Below are 18,184 nucleotides of genomic sequence, written 5' to 3' on the forward strand. Positions count from 1 at the left end.
AAAAATTTCAGCGTGAATATGTAGTCCCTGAAGTGCAGTCTGCGGTAAAGTTGTACAGAAGGGACTGTGGTACCATTGGTATGATGTATGAACCTCACATTCTGGTGGTTCTTTAGTCGTATATATCAGAGAATCCATGGAAACAAACTGTAACTGCAGAGTTTTGTAAAGAAATGCTCAGTAGATTTATGACAAAGTCAGTCAAGTCAAAAAAACTTTAAATATGATACGTCTTATGAGGCTCGGTAAAGCACATAGATCCAGAATGCAGTTCTGTTGTCTAGGTATTATCAGTAAAGTTTATTGACTTCCATGCACAGCTAACAATGCCATAACCACCATGGTGGTGTCTTTTCCCGCCAGAGAGTACCAGGATGTATGACAATGGAAAGATAATTGAAAATTAAAATTGTAATTTACAGCTCTGCAAGTTTAAAGAGAGAGGTGGACTTCAAGTTTCATGCCAAGTTTGAAACGCAGAAAATTAAGCACATTTCCCATCATCAGTGATCTGGTGTTGAAATTTCAAAGTGAAACGACAGTCATCACACAACAGAATGAATAATACTGACAGTTTGGCAGTGTAAATACCTGACAAAAGGTGTCATTATTACAAATGTCTATCATAAAATATTCTAGTTAATTAGGTCATGATTTTAAGATTTGCATTCGATCAGTACTAGGTACTTTTGGTGCTTATTGTATCGATCTTTTACATACACTGAGCTTTTGTAAGCTAGCTTTTTGTGTGTAGTTGTCTTTGAACAAATCTAAGTTCTTCATGATTGGTACTCTGTCTTGTGAGGTGCTACAAATTGTTTCGATGTATACCGTTGGTGGAGAAGTTGACTTTAATGGTCGTTAACAACTGCCATTATTGAGGACCAGCAGTTTTCTGTAAAGACCTGAAGCTTTGGCTTGGTGCAGGTCCTTATGACCTGAAGCTATTTTCTCTTAATTTCGCACACTGCGTAGCGGCATCACCAATTATATGTGACATGATGCAATTGAATGGAATCAGTTTATCAAGTTAAAAATCTGTAAATACTGGTTTTTTTACTTTCTGAACCACATCATGCCAGTCATACATGTATGTATATCAGTCACTTATAGAGCAAGACATTGCCAGCTATGTTTACATCAGTCGCTGAAATCATCTTCAGTCTCCGCGCTGCCAACTTTTGGTGCTTTGTTCTCAACCAGTGTACAGCTTAGAATTGACTTCTGAACGGCTTTCCTCTCCTCTGAAAATTACAGAGAATGAAAAAATTATTAAGTGTATACTGATCATCAAAGTCTCAGCAAGTGAGTTTATTCAATTTGCAATAAAGTCAAAAGGAATATTCCAGAAAGCTGCCATCTATTCATTCATCTCTTCACTGAAAATACAATTTGTTGGATGTAAAACAGCAAGTACAGTACTGTACAAGCATATTATACCCTCACTGGTACTTAAACATACTTTCTGATTGCACAGGAATATGTCCTTACGCTACACTGGTATTTATGTCCTACATCTACACATAGTATGTGAGTTCTGACAGCCATTGACAAGAACTTTGTCAGAAGAATGGATGGTACTTTCCAATCCCTCCAAAAAATCACACAAAAATGTAAAACAATGGAAACGTGTGAATTCACACGGATAAATTAGTACATAATTGTTTGGAAAATTGCTCCATATTTGATGGTCTTCTGAGCATGCTCTTTGAAAACTGATTTGTTTCTGCCATGTTTGGTGCTACGAAGTCTTGTTATCAATTCTAGCCTTAATATCGGCTCAGACAACGTATGCTTTCTCACACCTTACAATATTCTAGTTATTATGAAAATGCTGCAAACTATGCACAAGGGTACTGTGCTCGGGAAAATGGAAACAACAATATGCCTTATTCTGCCAAGTTTATATTTCACCATCAGGTCAAGTTGGTTAGCAAAACATATCAAATATGGTGAATTTTAACAAAGACTTGAAGATTTGAAGGTCCATGAAGACAGAGATACTGTAAATATGATTTATACAGACTAAAGCTGCTATAACATACAAAGCCAAATGGGTGAATATACATATGGTTTTGGCTCAATGCTGCTTTTTATTGACTTGGCATATGGGAAAGTGATACTGTCTGGCAGGAAAGGTTACAAGAGTGGATATTCTGTATGGCAATTTTTAATAGTGCAAGCAAAATTCAATGGTTCTTGATGATAGATTTGCCATAATGTATAACATTAAATGTAATTATTACATTACAGCCATATTGTATGGTATATCCATCTTAATGGGCACCATTTACATTGATTCTGTCACAGCTTGGATGTTTTAAACTCATTTAATCACTGATAGTGTTGCTTATTCTTACTTTGTTTTGAAGTAAATTTCAGATGGAAATATGCTCTTTCCACTTATATGTACCTCACTTTGGATCTCTTTATTGTTTTCATTGGTAAAGTCGGCCATATTCACAAAGACGCAGGGATGACGGTGGTTTGAAGAAAATATACCAGTATTGGTAGTGGAGGTGCTTAAATCAAACAGTGACATCAGCGAACTTGTCATTCAGTGTTTTTGCTAAGGTTGGGAAACATTGGTAAATGATTTGGGAACCCTGGTAACATTTCTGCTGTCCCCTAATCTGATTGCATTGATATACCACAGGGAACCCCGGTATCTAACAACTTTACTGGAAATTATTGTACCATCCATCAAGGATAGAAAGGTTAAATACCTGGCGTTTTACACTTCTGTAACAAGACAACCAACTTCTGTCGACTGTACTTCAGTAAAAACTTCTGACAGGACCTTATTGTACCTTAAAATGTTGAAATTGAAAAAATGATGTAAAACTCTGTTTGCTTTGTGCAGCAAATGTGTTGAACTATGCCTTAAAGCTTCACAGTTCATTTACAGTAATACTACTAATGTCAACGCATTTAAAACTTTTAAACCATTACTTAGGAACATACAAGCGAATACTCACATACTCTTACACTCAACATGCATAGCAACCATAAATTCTCATAAAACCAGGCATAAATGCACCGGTCTTACAATTTCTTACATCATCTCAAAAACAGCTGCTGCTTGGTACGCTACACTGAAATTTACCAGGCAACCATACATTGAGACAGGACAGGCTAGAACTTGGCAGTAAGCCAAACACACCTACCTCCCAGATGTAATGTGTGTATGAAGCAAGGTTTCTTTTCGATAGATCTGATAAATGGCAGGGCTGACCATAGCAACTTGTAGAAATCCCTCCTGACTCTAATAAGTACAATCCTTGTATAAATATTGAGATATTTTACTGGAAGAAAAATTAAGGAAAGAATCAGTTTCAACAAACTTTGACAAAATACAAAAAATTTGTAGAAGTTTACACACATGTTCATATCTAGCTACCGTACAAATTTCTACCTTTTTCACCAAGACAGAATTGTTAGATTTTCAGAACAGAGCTACTGCCCTAAAAATTTATTTCAATAGGCAATTCAATCAACACTATTAAACACTATTTACATGAGATATATACAAAAACATGAATGACTGTCCAATAATAAACAAATATTTACCATTCGTGAGCAAAGTTTGAACATGAAATTTCCCATAAATTGAACATTTTCTCAATCAAAATGACTACTAGTACTATAGGTACAATCCATAAAAGCGATTATTTCATTTTCATGTAATTTTTTTTTGCTTTGTGACGGATTTAGGGCAGCTGGTAATTGTAATTATGCTATACCAGGTTTGAAATTGATCTATTATTTTCACCATTACTTCCATATCATATTTCTTTCTTTCATTGAAATAAACCTATCTCACATAATTATACTACTCTCAATAATGAAAGATTTCCCTTTTCTGGCTCAACGCCAATGCAAGATCTAAGCAAGAATCCATGATGACAAGGTCTGACATGTTAACATTTTATAGTAAAGCTGGTTATAGCTGTAACTTCTGTTGTATTGTCGATAATTTTTGTTCTGTTTAGAAAAAAACAATTTCTTGTTCTACACCTAAAATCATGTCAAAGTGCCAAGTCTTGAAGTTGCAGGATGGCAGTGTGTTATGTCCAATTGTTACTCTTGAAAACTGAATTCTGATCCCAACTAGATTCATTTATCCATAATATGCATATTATGTGCCATGTTTGGAAGGTTAGTACTATTTATTTCAACATAGGACCCTCCAAAAACGTTTTTAAGAGGGTCTATGATTTCAACATATTGTAGACAGTAGAGCTAGAAAACTTACTTGTTTTCTACAACAAAAATTATGAAAATATTATTGGGAGGTACAGCTGTCAATTGTTCCTTTCACACAGTACTTGCTCTCTTTTCCTGCTGTTATCTGTTCCATGTTTAGGATTCTTAGTTGTTTTACAAACCTAAATCACTCACGAGTACAGACCATGCAAGACCTGTCATCACGACTAAAAAGGGTTAGGAACACACTGGCCCCCAGTCATTTGGCTTTCCTCACCAGCAGTTACTGGAAGGCCAAGCAGGGCTGTCACGTTCACCCCACGATCTACGCAACAGCCTACAACTAGCATTCTAGTCTGCTGAAGTTTATTTCTTCAAGTTCTTCTATTTTGATATTGATATGCCCACAGACTTGGAGCAAGTCTAGGTTAGGAAGGAAATTGTTAGGTGTGTACTGTACTAGCTTGAGATGAATAAAATACTCACCATTCAGTCCAGACAGAGTAACCCCAATGCCATAATCTCCATGTGATCTCTCTATTGCTTGTTTTATTGTGAAATAGATGACTTTCTCTTCCACAGGATGCACCAACTTGTCATCGTCGAATACCAATTCACAAAGCAGATATCTAAGAGATCAACAAGAAAATTTGATTAGCATTTCTTGATCGAAAATGCTTTCCCAAGAATTAAAACTCTATTGATGCAGTGGTATGTAGGGCTCAGCCCTTTGTGTTACACCAGAGGTTAAGATTACTAATTTGATTTCCGTCTGAAGATGCACAGTTGACGCTTACATGGTCAATATTAATATTGATTCATGATAACTAATAACAAAGAATAAAATAGAATTTTTACTTGCTATGTACATTTGTAGACCCCTGTGCATCGCATAAACAGTATATTCAAACACCCAGTTTACTTGGTCATTCACTGATGTGTACAGTTCATACACACTTTGTCAGACCCGCGCAGGTTAAGATTTTCTGATAAATATGTCAAAAAGTTGGACATAAATGGCAATTTTTGTACATAACATTTTGCATTTACCATGATAACAACCAACTGTGTTTAAAAAGGGATGTATTAAGCCATCATTACTATTGCCAGAGCAACCGTACTGCCCAACTTCCGATTGCAAGCTGAAAGCCTTGCAGTCTAAAAACTGGCAATTTTTGCGTCTAGGTATTAACACAGAGGGCGCTCTTCTAGATGTTAATGCTGTCGTCTGCAAGTTCCAATCCCAGCATCTTTGGCGCGTGTCTTCGTTCACAAGCACGACATTTCTCTCTCTTTTTCTATTTTTATTGCGTAATGGTAACAATATCTATAATCTATGACGAGGTGGAGAATAACACTTACTGGCTGATAGCAGTGAAATATTCTAATAATGGAGAGTTAAAAAAACACTTTGCGTGTTTCTTATTTGTTTCTTTACAACTTATATATAGGCACTCAAAAAACATGGCAACATTCATGAATTTAGTCAGGGACATATCCGGGTACTCGCATATTTAACCTGCGCATACATGGTCAGTTAACCACTGGCGCAACTATTATCTTGGCAAGAAACTATAGTAATTCACCAAGTACATATCAAAGCAGGACTTTCATGGCCCCAATGTCTTAATGGCTGTAAGGATAAAAAAGAATATGATATTATCAAAAAAGATTTTATTCAAACTTAACCAGTCCATGGAATCTCAAAAATCAAATATGGAAATCACTGAAGTGGGTATATCTTGACGTTTTTCAAAAAATGTAATAAATAATTGTGCAAGTTTCATCATCATTTGCACAAAACATAAGGCAGACATGCCTAGGTACCAGTAAACTATACTTGAAGCTGTTGGACCACAGAGAACTCTGATTGAATAACAGTAAACAAGTAAATAAAAACTAGATAGATATAAAAAAGGAAAAGATTAAAAGAGAAAAATGTAGATAATAAACAAAAACAACCAAGTTAAAAATTTAAAACAAATAAAACACACAATGACTGACTGACAGATAAAACAATTAAACAAAAGTAAACAAAAACAAAACAAGTAACCAAGCAAACAAACAAACGACTGACTTCCATGAAACAGACTAAATTCAACATTACTAAATTCAACATTATTACAACAGCAATTCTGAAAAATATGATGTTTTGACAAAAAATGACAAAATCAGGCCCAATATTGACATAATATGGACAGATGGATGGACGAACAACAGACAAACAGACAGAATGATGATACATGGCACATGGGGTCAAAAAGGCACACAAAAGTGAAGTCATTAAAAACATAGACCCTCCAAAAAAAAATGAGCACCGAGGAGAAAAGAAATGGCACAGATAATGTAAGATAGCAGTTGCGATGAGAAAACTGGTGACCTAATGCAGATCCACTGTTATTAGTTTCAAAACTATTACCGATATTGTAAAATGCCAAAAAATTACACTTCATCAATGACAAATGATGCTCCCATTGCGACTTCGTTTGTACGTATGTATGTATGCAATGGAGGAATAGGAAAACTAAAATGGTAGGTGTTCAATTGTCAGCGAAAAAAACAAAACAAGACATGCAAAACAAAAAAATTCCAAAAGTAGACAGGTCTACTTCGCAAATACAGAAAAAAATAGCGTCAATGACACTGTAGCTCCCATCCTGGACTATTTAGTGTTTGTTCTCTGGTCAGATATTTGAACATGTGTGAAAGAGATAAAGTGCATGAAGTGAAAATACTTAAATGAAATGTACTGGAGACAGTGAAATATGTTTAGTGTATTTATTCACAATATAAAATGGAAAAAATACAGAATTAGAAATATCGAATACTGTGATACAACCATTAACTCAACAAGTCATTTATAATGACATAGTCCCCACTTGTAATAGGAGTATTAGTCTTGATGGGGCAGGAAAATGTGGTCATTAAGAAGTATCACTGGAGTGTATATGTTGAGATCTATGGGCACATAGGTCTATGTCGTTGTTCCAAATTTGAAACACATGAGGCATGTGTAAGTTATGGTTCTAAATCAGGAAAAACAATCAGACCTCTAGCAGTATTGGCCAGCCAAGAAATACATATGCGCATTATAAATGAGGTACAAGATGTGACATCTTAAAGGGAAACCTAAGTCTAGCGACATTGACCGTTTATCCCTTCCAAAATCACCCTTGAGTAAAATGCAGCTCAAATTTGCAACATAATTGCATGCGCTGACGACTACGGAGCGACGAAAAGAGAAGTTGAAGTAGACGACATTTATGAAAATGAGCTCGGAAACCCATGGGCGCGAAAGGGCTCATGGGAGAAGCGTGCGTGACGTCATCGGCGATACAGACGATTGCAGCTTGCAGCTGGAGGAGTACCGTGAACAGTTCAGCGCGTTCGTAAGACGACTCTGGAGAGTTCGGACAGCGATATTTCTGACATCGAGTATTACTTTTCCCCGACTGAAATCAAACCATACTAATTTGAACCAAGATATGTAATAATTAGAAAGCATTTCCACACATCGTTCATAATTCCGCGGAGGGAGTACAGACCCCGAACTGGATTGGAGACACTGAGTGACTCTGCGATCCTTCAGCGCTACGTTTCTAAAACAGAGTTTTCTTTATCAGTCGCTTAAAATTAATTTTTGGTTCGTGAATGATACGTAAGTCGAACTTGGCCAGATCTTTAAGGTTGCGAAATCTTCGATATATATCGGAAAATATTTATTCGCAATTTGACAAATGTATAGTGTCGTCTTTTTTTTCGAAATTGGTGTCGAAGTCAGATCTACAAAGTGATGAAATCTCCGATATAATGGATATTTGCCCGCTATTTAAAACAAAAGTATCGTCTATATTGTTGTAAAGAATGTATTTCATACAAGACCAGCCAAACTCTCGATGATGTCCAATATGTCCTCTGTTCAAGTCCCGATCGCCAAGTAAAAATGTATTACATGTAAAGAATGTAATTCGTGCAAGGCGCTCCCCAACTCACGGTGATATCCGATCGGCCCTCTCGACGAAGTTCCGATTGTAGTGTATGAAAGTTCGTGTGGAAATTTAATGAAAAAAATCCTTTACATGTAAAAAATGTATTTCATGCATGAATAATTCTAATAATGTAAAACATACAGTATTCTTGACTATCGGCCACGGATGCTATGAACTAAGAGTCGGACAGAGGTGGTCGGGTGGTCAGAACTGTTAGGCACGTGGTGAAATCTCCGATATACTTCGGATATTTACCCACATTTTGACAAAGTATCGTCTAGTATCAGAGTTAATGTCCAAAGTCGCCGATATTTATCGGATAAATATCCGTGATTTCGCAGACCCAGCGTGCCGACACCACACAGTGCACGTAAATCTAGTATCGTCTGGTATCGATATCGATATTAGCCAAGGAGTCCCGGCGCAATTGATATTTATTGGGTAAATATAATATCGGCGATTTCTCAGACCCGGCGTGCCGATCGAGACACATCATTCTCGACCGCGGGCCATCCGGGTACTTGCGGATTCTTACGTCATTTTTGCGTCATAGCGCCGTTAGAAGTTCGAATTTTTCAACCACCAAAGAAATATTCAAAGTTTCAATATACATAAATGACATAACTTTTAGTTCTGCTTTTTTCCACACAATTTCTGTATCATTCGCTCTTCTGTATCGTCTGATCTCTCATTCACCTCGTTCGCCGTATGTGTTTCACCTACTGACGTCACTCCGCGGTCGAGAATAGTGTAGTTTCGTCTTCGGATTTTAGAGTCCCGAAATCGCCAATATTAACATTTATCTGGTTAAAACCGGCGATAGTAGGCTGACTCAGCATGTCAAGATGACCGCATTGTGTAGTATAGTCTTGTATCGGTATCAGAGTCCCGAAATCCCTTATAAAACAATCATCCTGAAAGAAGCAGAACATAACTTTGTATCTTTTGAGACTTTAAAACTCGCCCGACTTTCTTTAGTCACTGTCTTCGAAAAAGCAGTTCTGTGGGAAGACGATAAAAGCTGACTCCGTTTGTTCTTCCTTGAGTGATTTTTGCACTCAACTGAACAACAGTTAACTATTTTTTATGCAACTGAGCATTAAAGAGTCGTAACGTGCAGAACTGCACTGCTGCAGTCATAGACTCCAATGCTTTGGTAAGCGGTCACACACGTTCGTGTATCACCGATGACGTCACGCACGCTTCTCCCATGAGCCCTTTCGCGCCCATGGGATTCCGAGCTTATTTCCATAAATGTCGTCTACTTCAATGTCTCTTTTCGTCGCTCCGTAGTCGTCGGCGCGTGCAATTATGTTGCAAATTTGAGCTGCATTTTATTCAAGGGTGATTTTGGAAGGGATAAACGGTCAATGTCGCTGGACTTAGGTTTCCCTTTAAGGTCTAATATCCTATCAAAATTGGAGGGTATAGAACTTGTGGTTACTGAGATATGCATATATATGTATAATCAAGGTCAAAGGTCATCGAGGTCACATGACATTTTGAAAAAAAAATTATATTGCTAATTAATCCCTATATGCCAAAAAATCAGATCTCTAGCTCTATTCGCTTGCCCAGAATTAGATGTGTACATAATTAATGGGGTAAAACGTGTGTTGTCATAAGGTCTCCCATCCTACTAAATATAAAGGACATAGCACTTGTGGTTACTTATTTATTGACATAAACATATATTTTAGGTAAAAGGTCATCGAGGTCACATGAGATTTGGTCAAAAAATTTCTCTCCTATAGTTATCCCTATATACCAAAAATCAGACATCCAGCTCTATTGGCTTGCTCAGAATGAGATATGTCCATAATTATTGAGGTACAGTATGTGGTGTCATAAGGTGTCCCATCATACCATACATGAAGGGTGTAGCACTTGTGGTTACTGAGTTATGGACAAATATGTATATTTGAGGTCAAAGGTCACCGAGGTCATGTGACATTTTGTCAAAAAAATTGTATTGCTAAGTTATCCCTATATACCAAAAATCAGACCTCTAGCTCTATTGGCTCGCTCAAAATTAGATATGCACATAATAAATGAAGTAAAATATGTGGCGTCATAAGGTGTCCCATCATACCATACATGAAGGGTGTAGCACTTGTGGTTACTGAGTTATGGACAAATATGTATATTTGAGGTCAAAGGTCACTGAGGTCACGCGACATTTTGTCCAAAAAATTGTATTGCTAAGTTATCACTATATACCAAAAATCAGACCTCTAGCTCTATTGGCTCGCTCAAAATTAGATATGTGCATAATTAATGAGGTACAATATGTGGCATCATAAGGTGTCCCATCATACCATATATGAAGGGTGGTAGCACTTGTGGTTACTGAGTTATGGACAAATATGTATATTTGAGATCAAAGGTCATCAAGGTCACATGACATTTTGTCAAAATATCCGAGATGTCTGCGTGAACGGATGGACTCATGGATGGACGAACAGACGGACATGACCCAATCTAAAAGCCCACTGGACTTCATCCGTGGGGACTAAAAATTGTGTCACTGCATCCTTTTTGCAATATAAATACGTTGAGAAACTAAATTTTTATTTTTCGTGGCCTTATACATTAGAGTCTATGGAGATCTGCCTTATACATGGGAGTCTATGGACATGTAAACTAAAAATATGCAAATTTCACCGCGATTTGCCCAAATTTGGGAAAGGTCACTCCTATGCACTTCCATACCAAGTTTCAAATCAGTCGGACTTGTGGTTTCAGAGAAGTAGATTTTTTGACCAAAAATGGGAGAAAATTACAAAAAAATTCATGAAAAATAGCAAGTCCAAGATACTGACCAAAGATGTGCACAATCATTTCATGTCAGCCCAAAGTACTTACATGCTAATTTTTCATGTAATCTGCTCAGTGGTTATTGAATTTTTTCAATTTTGACTGTTTTTACATTTTTTCACTTAATTTGCATATTTTTGGCAATGACAACTTCATTTGAACAAAATCTCATCTACAGCCCATCATCCATGTACACATTAAATATCAAGATGAAATGTACAGCGGTTTTGGAGTTTTTGATGTTGACGGACAGACATACAGACATAATAGACTTACAGACATACATACATACAGATATTTCCCTAGCCTATAAGAATAGCTTCCATTGCCATATATACATATGGCTATGGGAGCTAAAAATGGTGCTGCCAATAATTTACAACATCACTCCAGGCCAGACAGGCTCCATGCCATGCGCATAGGCTGTCCAATGTATCACATGTACAGCAACGTAACGTAAAAAGCTTACCACAACCCGAGAACCCGTGAACCCGTGGCGTGGTTTAGTAGAATAACTAAATGCATATTCCATGTTCTGTTACCTGTTTTTATATCGAACCATACTTCAAATAGGTCATCGACGATTCACTGGTGCGCTACAGCGTAGAACTTCATCAGAACTAGAACGGATCACTTCCGGGTCAAGGTGATTCAAAGTTCACGACCCGGGACATTCAACTCTCAACAGAAAAACAACAACCGTACGCTGTGGTTTCTTATCGTCGGAGGTTCCAGGATCAGAAAACAGACAATCGTAATGCGAACAGTTCAGTGTAAGTTATTTTACAATTTTATCAAGAGCCAAGAAAAGCAGTCTTTCAGGAACAGATGGCAAATTTCAATATGTTTGTTACAACTTCAGCCCGGGACTTCAGCCTGCACAGTTCCTTCAAACTGCTTCATAAGCTCAACTCAGTTACCAGGCGTAGCGCTTAGCTCCTCACCTAAGAGCGCGTCGATTTGCAACGATCGAGGAGTCCACGCAAGGATTGGTGGGGTCAATTCTTGTTCCGCAGATTTCATAAAAAATCGCTTATCTTGGATTTTTCAACAAAACAGACATCCAGTTATTTCGAGCAATATTGGAGAAAACTGGACCAATATACGCCCCATTATTTCAACATGAGGTTATTTAACCACAGCCCCTCCATGGATGCCGTGTTTTAATGTAGTCATCAATGTAGTCTCTCGTTGTTGTCTATACCCATGCATTACAGTCTGAAGTAACATGATAACTTTCGGAAAAAGAGCACATGCAGTGATGCACCTGATGATGCCATTATCCAAAACAACTTGTTCTCAACTTTAGCACTGACATGGCTGTCCATCCAAGAAAATTATTAACAAATATTCAGAGAGGTTTTTCGTGGACCACTGAAACAGCACCCACTTTTCTTGTTTTCACCAACTGTGATGATAAACAAAAAACATCCCTTTTCAGTGATTTGGGGAACATGCATGGGTGCCCATTTATTTCCCTGACAGTGCTACCAAAGGGGGCCTGTGCAATAAGCTGGATGCCTTGTACAATTTTACATTTTACTGTGTGCCTGTATTAAGTGTAAGACCTCTCCAACGTGAGCTGCAATACTTCTTACTGCCTACCTATATTGTCTTACAGAGATCGATATAAAAAATGTCTCAAAGACGTCATAGATCTAGAAGTCGCTCCCCACCCAGAAGTTATTCCTACAGTTCTGACTCTCGCAATCGCAGCCAATATAAAAGGAGCTCTCACAGTGGTGACAGACACCGATCCGAAAGTGATGAACGTAGAGAGGATAGGCAGAGATACAGTGAAAAATCCCTAAACAGAGACCGTGACAGAGATAGATATTCTGATCATTATGACAGGGATAGAAACAGACACTCGTACAAAGATGGTGGTAGAAACGAGGGGCGGGATAGGGAAAGAGACAGAGACACTAGCACCTACAGAAATACGCAGAGAGACAGAGATGCACGAAGGGACTCGTACAGTAGCAGATCAAAATATGAATCAGAGAGTAAGAACAGAAACGTAACCGATGCGAGAAAGACAAACAAGAGTGAATCAAAATCTTCAGATAAACAGAGAAAAGAGCTTCCATTGAAGTACAGGGACGACCATGACAAAGCTAAAAGCAACTACGACATGTCTAGGAAAAGTATCGGCACAAAAAGTGAGACAGTCCCAGACTCATCATCATATAGAATGTCACAATCAAAAGAAACTTCACATTCAAAGACTGACAGGAAAAGATCCAGGTCGCGAAGTCCGAGGTCAAAGGACAGGTCAAAGGTCAAGGGATCAGAAAGTCACCCCAGGAAAAGAAGCCATGATGGATCTTCAAAAGAGATGACAAAATCTAAGAGAGGAAGACACGGTAGCTCAAGCAGTTCTGAGAGCACCTCGTCAAGTGACAGTGACTCATCGATGGAAAGGAAGAGGAAGGAAAGAAAGAAGAAAAAGAAAGAAAAAAGAGAAAAGAAGAAGTTAAAGAAGAAAATGAAAAAAGATGCAAGGAAGGCCAAAAAGTCTGCCAAGAAAAAGCAAAAAGGTAAAAATTCATCAATTACAATAGTTTTGCTGATGTCACAATGAGTGTGGTTTAGAATCTACAGTCAGTCTGCATCTCTTCTCTAAAATGTATTCTTCAAGTTATTCATATACACCATAAAAACAACATTCTTCTTACTGGTGACTGAAAACGTGCAGTTGAGGTGGATACATATAAGGTCTACATTTTGTCTGTGATAAGATGCTTCTACAAATTGAAACTTTTAAACTTAATTTTTCCTAATTTTAGGTAGGTGATTTTTCAGAAATTAAAGTCAGGTTTACCTGGCACATTGTTATCACAAGAAAAGCGGAACACCTCAAATGTATTGATATTTGAAGTTCAAATATCTTCATTCCCTATGTCATTAACTCTACTAGAAAAATGAAACTTTCCACTTTTCAAAAAAAGTGACTGTAAAACATTTTCTCAAAAAAAGGTCCAAATTACTCCACTAAAGCTACAGACCAAAAAACATTACTGGAATCTAAGTCTATGCTGCCATGAAAGTCATATTACCAGATGTAGAACATGGGCCATTCTGTAACAAAATGACTTTACACTGTGAAATTTGAAAGTCTTATCAAAATTAAACTCAGAAAGTTTCTCAAAAGAAAATGAGAGACAACAAATGGAAAAATGGAGAGAAAGTGAAGCATGAGAAACATGTAATGTCTTTGAATTGCAGGGATTTCCTCATGTTAACTTTTGTATTGTTTTACCGTAGATGATGATGATGTAGCTGGACCGGTACCCATAGCAACATCTGCATCCGATGAGAAAGCAAAGACGAAGAGGAGTATGGCACCGATGACAAAGGAACAATGGGAAAAACAACAAAGTGTTGTAAGAAGAGTACTGGATCCTGAAACAGGTCGAACAAGGTATAGAGACTTACAACTGTCTTCCATGATAGATCAGACCTGGAATTTGAATGGCTTACAGTGCAAATAAACAACCTTTTGCACAAATGAGCATAAAATTGCATGTATTTTTAACACTCATTCCTACATGTTGGTCGTTTTTACCAGCATCATGTGATCTGTTGGGCATACTTAGTCTGTAGCAAAGTCATGCGTCCTTTTTATACTGGAGCAGATTCATTTTCTTAAACTATCAGAGAGGACACCTATCTATTTGATTTCAAAACAATTTCAAATCAATTTCAATTGTTTCATGAAGGGTAACAATCAGATAACACAACCAAGAGGTCAGGAAATCCATTCTCAGTATTCATTGGTGACTGGATCACAGTGTTCATTTGAAGGGTGTCTTGCCAGACAAACATTGTCATCAGAAATCATTGAAATCACAGATTATTATGAAATTATCAGTATCGCATACCAACATACCTACACACTCCTCTATCTCCTGAGAGGTTGAAATTCACAATTACCTTGTTCATGTCAGTAAGTTGAAAGTAAGCCAATAACTTTATAAACTTACATTTCAGAACACAATCCCCACATTCCGTTTAATTTGGTGTATATTTAATCCAATGCTCATTGACAGTAACAACATCAGTATCTATTGATGAAACACCAAAGTTGTCTCAGCCTAATTCAGTTGGTTTGACCCTGACTTCATGATAGCTGTGAAAGTGTCCTGGGCACACGTACTTGTTCTAGGAGGATGAATTATTTCAAGTTTGCACCATCAAAAGTAACAGCTGAATGCTACAGGATATAACAATGATATAATGTAATAGAATTGACTGAATTACTTATTCTGGCTGTTGCAAACTCTGTTAATGCTGATAAGTGTTTTCTTCATTCCAGACTTGTGAAAGGTGATGGAGAAATTTTGGAGGAAATTGTCAGCAAAGAGAGGCACCGAGAAATAAACAAGGCAAGTGCTTATTTTAATCAATATTAAGGATGTATGCACCTCAAAGTGGAAGACTTTAACTTTTTCTCAAACATTCCCCATTGAAACTTTCACCCATTTTCTTACCAAATCAAGAATAAAAATCAGGGTTCATTTTCCAAAGTTTGGTCCTAGGGAAACAAATTACCTGATATTTACTTACTCAAACAGGGAAAAATAAAATTTTCGATTTTCGATAAACTAAGACAGAAGAATTTTTCTTCTTCCAAAGGCTTTTAAAATGAGCCCCAACAAGTGGTAGATATGAAAAGGACTTGAAAATTTTGAGTCTGAATATCTGTCCCCAAGCTGCCCTTACGCACACAGTGACACTTAGCAAAGTTGTATTTGTGTTCAAACAATCACATTTTGTCCACACAACCTGTGTAATTTGGCAGATACAGTAAAGTCACACACTGAGCTGACATTTGCCTGTCAGTCTGTCTGTCTCCATCCACAGTACAAAGGCTTGAAAGCAAGTAGCAACTTCATTTTGCCTGCCCTGCACTGCCCAGTGTACGGAGCTGTTACCAGTGAACTGATAGGCTGAGTGACAATACATTAGCATTCATTGCTACTGCTGTGACTATATCTTACACTCTCTGATGTGTTTTCCAATTGATAGTGGGTGAGGGTGGGGTGGGAGGGGGGTGTAGCTGGAGGTAATATATCCAATGGCAAATTTTTTTCACAGTAATGATAACAATCAATTTTCAGCAATGTAAGATATTATTCAAAAATTGACTTTCTGAGTCTAGTGTAGACAAATATTTTTTTCTTGTCGACACATTCAAACAAATGTGATAACAGATCACAGTGCAATGAATTTCTTTACATTTAACGCAGGCGTTTAACTGAATATACATGTACATACATAGTCACTGAAGGAGCTTCATGATCATTGATATTTTTTCTTTCAGCAAGCAACAATTGGTGACGGGAGGTCCTTTCAAGCAAGCCTTGGACTCAATAGGCAGTAATTACCTACAGTCATTAATGGGACAAAGTTGGCCATTTTTCATGAATTTTGTTTGATACGAGATACTACTTATATTGTTTGACATGTTAAAAGATACTGAATGAATGGGTGGCCATGCATATATTTGACCCTGGTTTTAGACAAAATGAATGAAACCATGGCGAAAATGAATTAATGGTCATGACCGTTAATTCATTTTCGCGATTGTTTCATGTATCGTGTCTAAAACCAGGGTCAAATATATGCATGGCCACCAATTCATTCAGTATCTTTTAACATGTCAAACAATACAAGTAGTATCTCGTATCAAACAAAATTCATGAAAAATGGCTGACTTTGTGCCTTTAAGTGGCTCTGAGAAACACCATGTGAACTGTACAAGCTTGACACTGCAGGTTTTTGTAGTGAGTGGACAGTAGAGTCAAAGACTTAGAATTGCCTATCACTCGGTGTACTGGTGTATTCTGACTAGGCTAGTGATATTGAATTGATCAACCAATCATAGAGTACCTTTCAGTGCCTTATCCAATCATCAGTGTGCTACACTTTATAGAAGTAGCCCAGCCCTGTCATGACACAATACAGTCATGAAGAAAACATTATGTCTTTATTGATTTAATAACCAAAAAAATTTGAAAGCTTTACAATTTAAAAATTCATACACTTTTCTGTGTGCATATCAATATGTAGTATTTAAGCAATGAACCACGTCCAAGCACAGTTTACCCTGCAAGACTTCAACCAGCTAATGCCGTACTACATGTAGCATGGGTAATACTGGAAGCATGTATGAAATGAACTGATTTGTAAGTGATTAGCTTTTCCCTGGGCATAGTTTAGTGCCATTTTATTACAGCAACATACTCAAATTATTGAAGGAAATGTAGCAATATTTCTTTGACTCACATTTTCGAATAAAGTGTGAATATCTCTCAGTCCCGTCATCGAAAAACGTGGATGTTTCAAGTTTACCAGTGTTCAACAGGTGATGTATATTTATGCAGACAGACCACCCTTTGCCAATGACTTGCCACTGCAAGTATCATCATCAACTAAAAATTTGTTCTTGAATCTGTAAAAATGAGTACAATTTTACTTTATTGTTGTTCACATGTTAATTTATTGATTTTAGCAGATGAAGCCATATCTTCTTTCTAAATAATCTCCCAAAATTTATTGATCCCTCTTTAATTATAGAAAATTAATTCACATTCAGGGCCATATGTACAGATTTCAGCTGGCGTTTATTGTAAATGTAACGTTTTGTATGGTTTCAACCAATCAGATTTCTGCGTTTTCATCCTCGGTGTACATGAATATGTATGCTAGATAGTTGAAATTGTCAGTTAGACTTTTTTATGGAGTATATTCAGTCCATATTCTTTCAAGATATCACTTTTTTCTTAGACTGGAAGGTCAGTCACTCGAGAGCCCTCTCTACGCTCCCCCTCTTGGAGGAGGGAAGAGAGAGTGCCCTCAAGTGACATCTTTCAGGCTATAGTTTTCTCAGCTTTAGAAAAATCAATGGAATAATGATGGATGTCCAGCTGACAGACTGAAGTATCTGCTACTCTAGGGTATACTTTGTACCCCAATGGTCCAGCCTCAAGGAACATACCTTTCGGCATAAGACTATTTTATACATTTTTACAGCAAGCAAATTATATGCATGTAGTGTCAGTTTAGTTGAGAAACTAATTGCAGAGAATTTGACTGAGTGACTGTTTTGTTTTGCAAAGCTTATCAGCTGCTTGACAAGTCTTCATGTTGCTTATCATGAAAAAATA

General features: G+C 37.2%; 2 protein-coding genes across 2 annotated transcripts; one reads left to right on the plus strand and one right to left on the minus strand.

Annotated features, from left to right (window-relative positions):
• Window positions 1-833: 833 nt before the first annotated feature.
• LOC139145611 (ribonuclease P/MRP protein subunit POP5-like) lies at window positions 834-11,686 on the minus strand. The gene is made up of 5 exons (XM_070716875.1): window positions 11,555-11,686; window positions 4,693-4,835; window positions 3,168-3,305; window positions 2,727-2,810; window positions 834-1,244 (listed from the first exon to the last, which is right to left on the minus strand). The coding sequence occupies exons 1-5, from the start codon at window positions 11,572-11,574 to the stop codon at window positions 1,141-1,143; spliced, it is 489 nt and encodes a 162-aa protein (XP_070572976.1). The 5' UTR covers window positions 11,575-11,686; the 3' UTR covers window positions 834-1,140.
• LOC139145608 (ADP-ribosylation factor-like protein 6-interacting protein 4) lies at window positions 11,659-15,980 on the plus strand. Its single transcript, XM_070716872.1, has 4 exons — window positions 11,659-11,785; window positions 12,634-13,552; window positions 14,280-14,436; window positions 15,331-15,980. The coding sequence occupies exons 2-4, from the start codon at window positions 12,649-12,651 to the stop codon at window positions 15,425-15,427; spliced, it is 1,158 nt and encodes a 385-aa protein (XP_070572973.1). The 5' UTR covers window positions 11,659-11,785; window positions 12,634-12,648; the 3' UTR covers window positions 15,428-15,980.
• The last annotated feature ends 2,204 nt before the right edge of the window (window positions 15,981-18,184 follow it).

This window comes from Ptychodera flava, chromosome 12, assembly GCF_041260155.1.
Source record: "Ptychodera flava strain L36383 chromosome 12, AS_Pfla_20210202, whole genome shotgun sequence".
Classification (NCBI taxonomy): domain Eukaryota; kingdom Metazoa; phylum Hemichordata; class Enteropneusta; family Ptychoderidae; genus Ptychodera; species Ptychodera flava.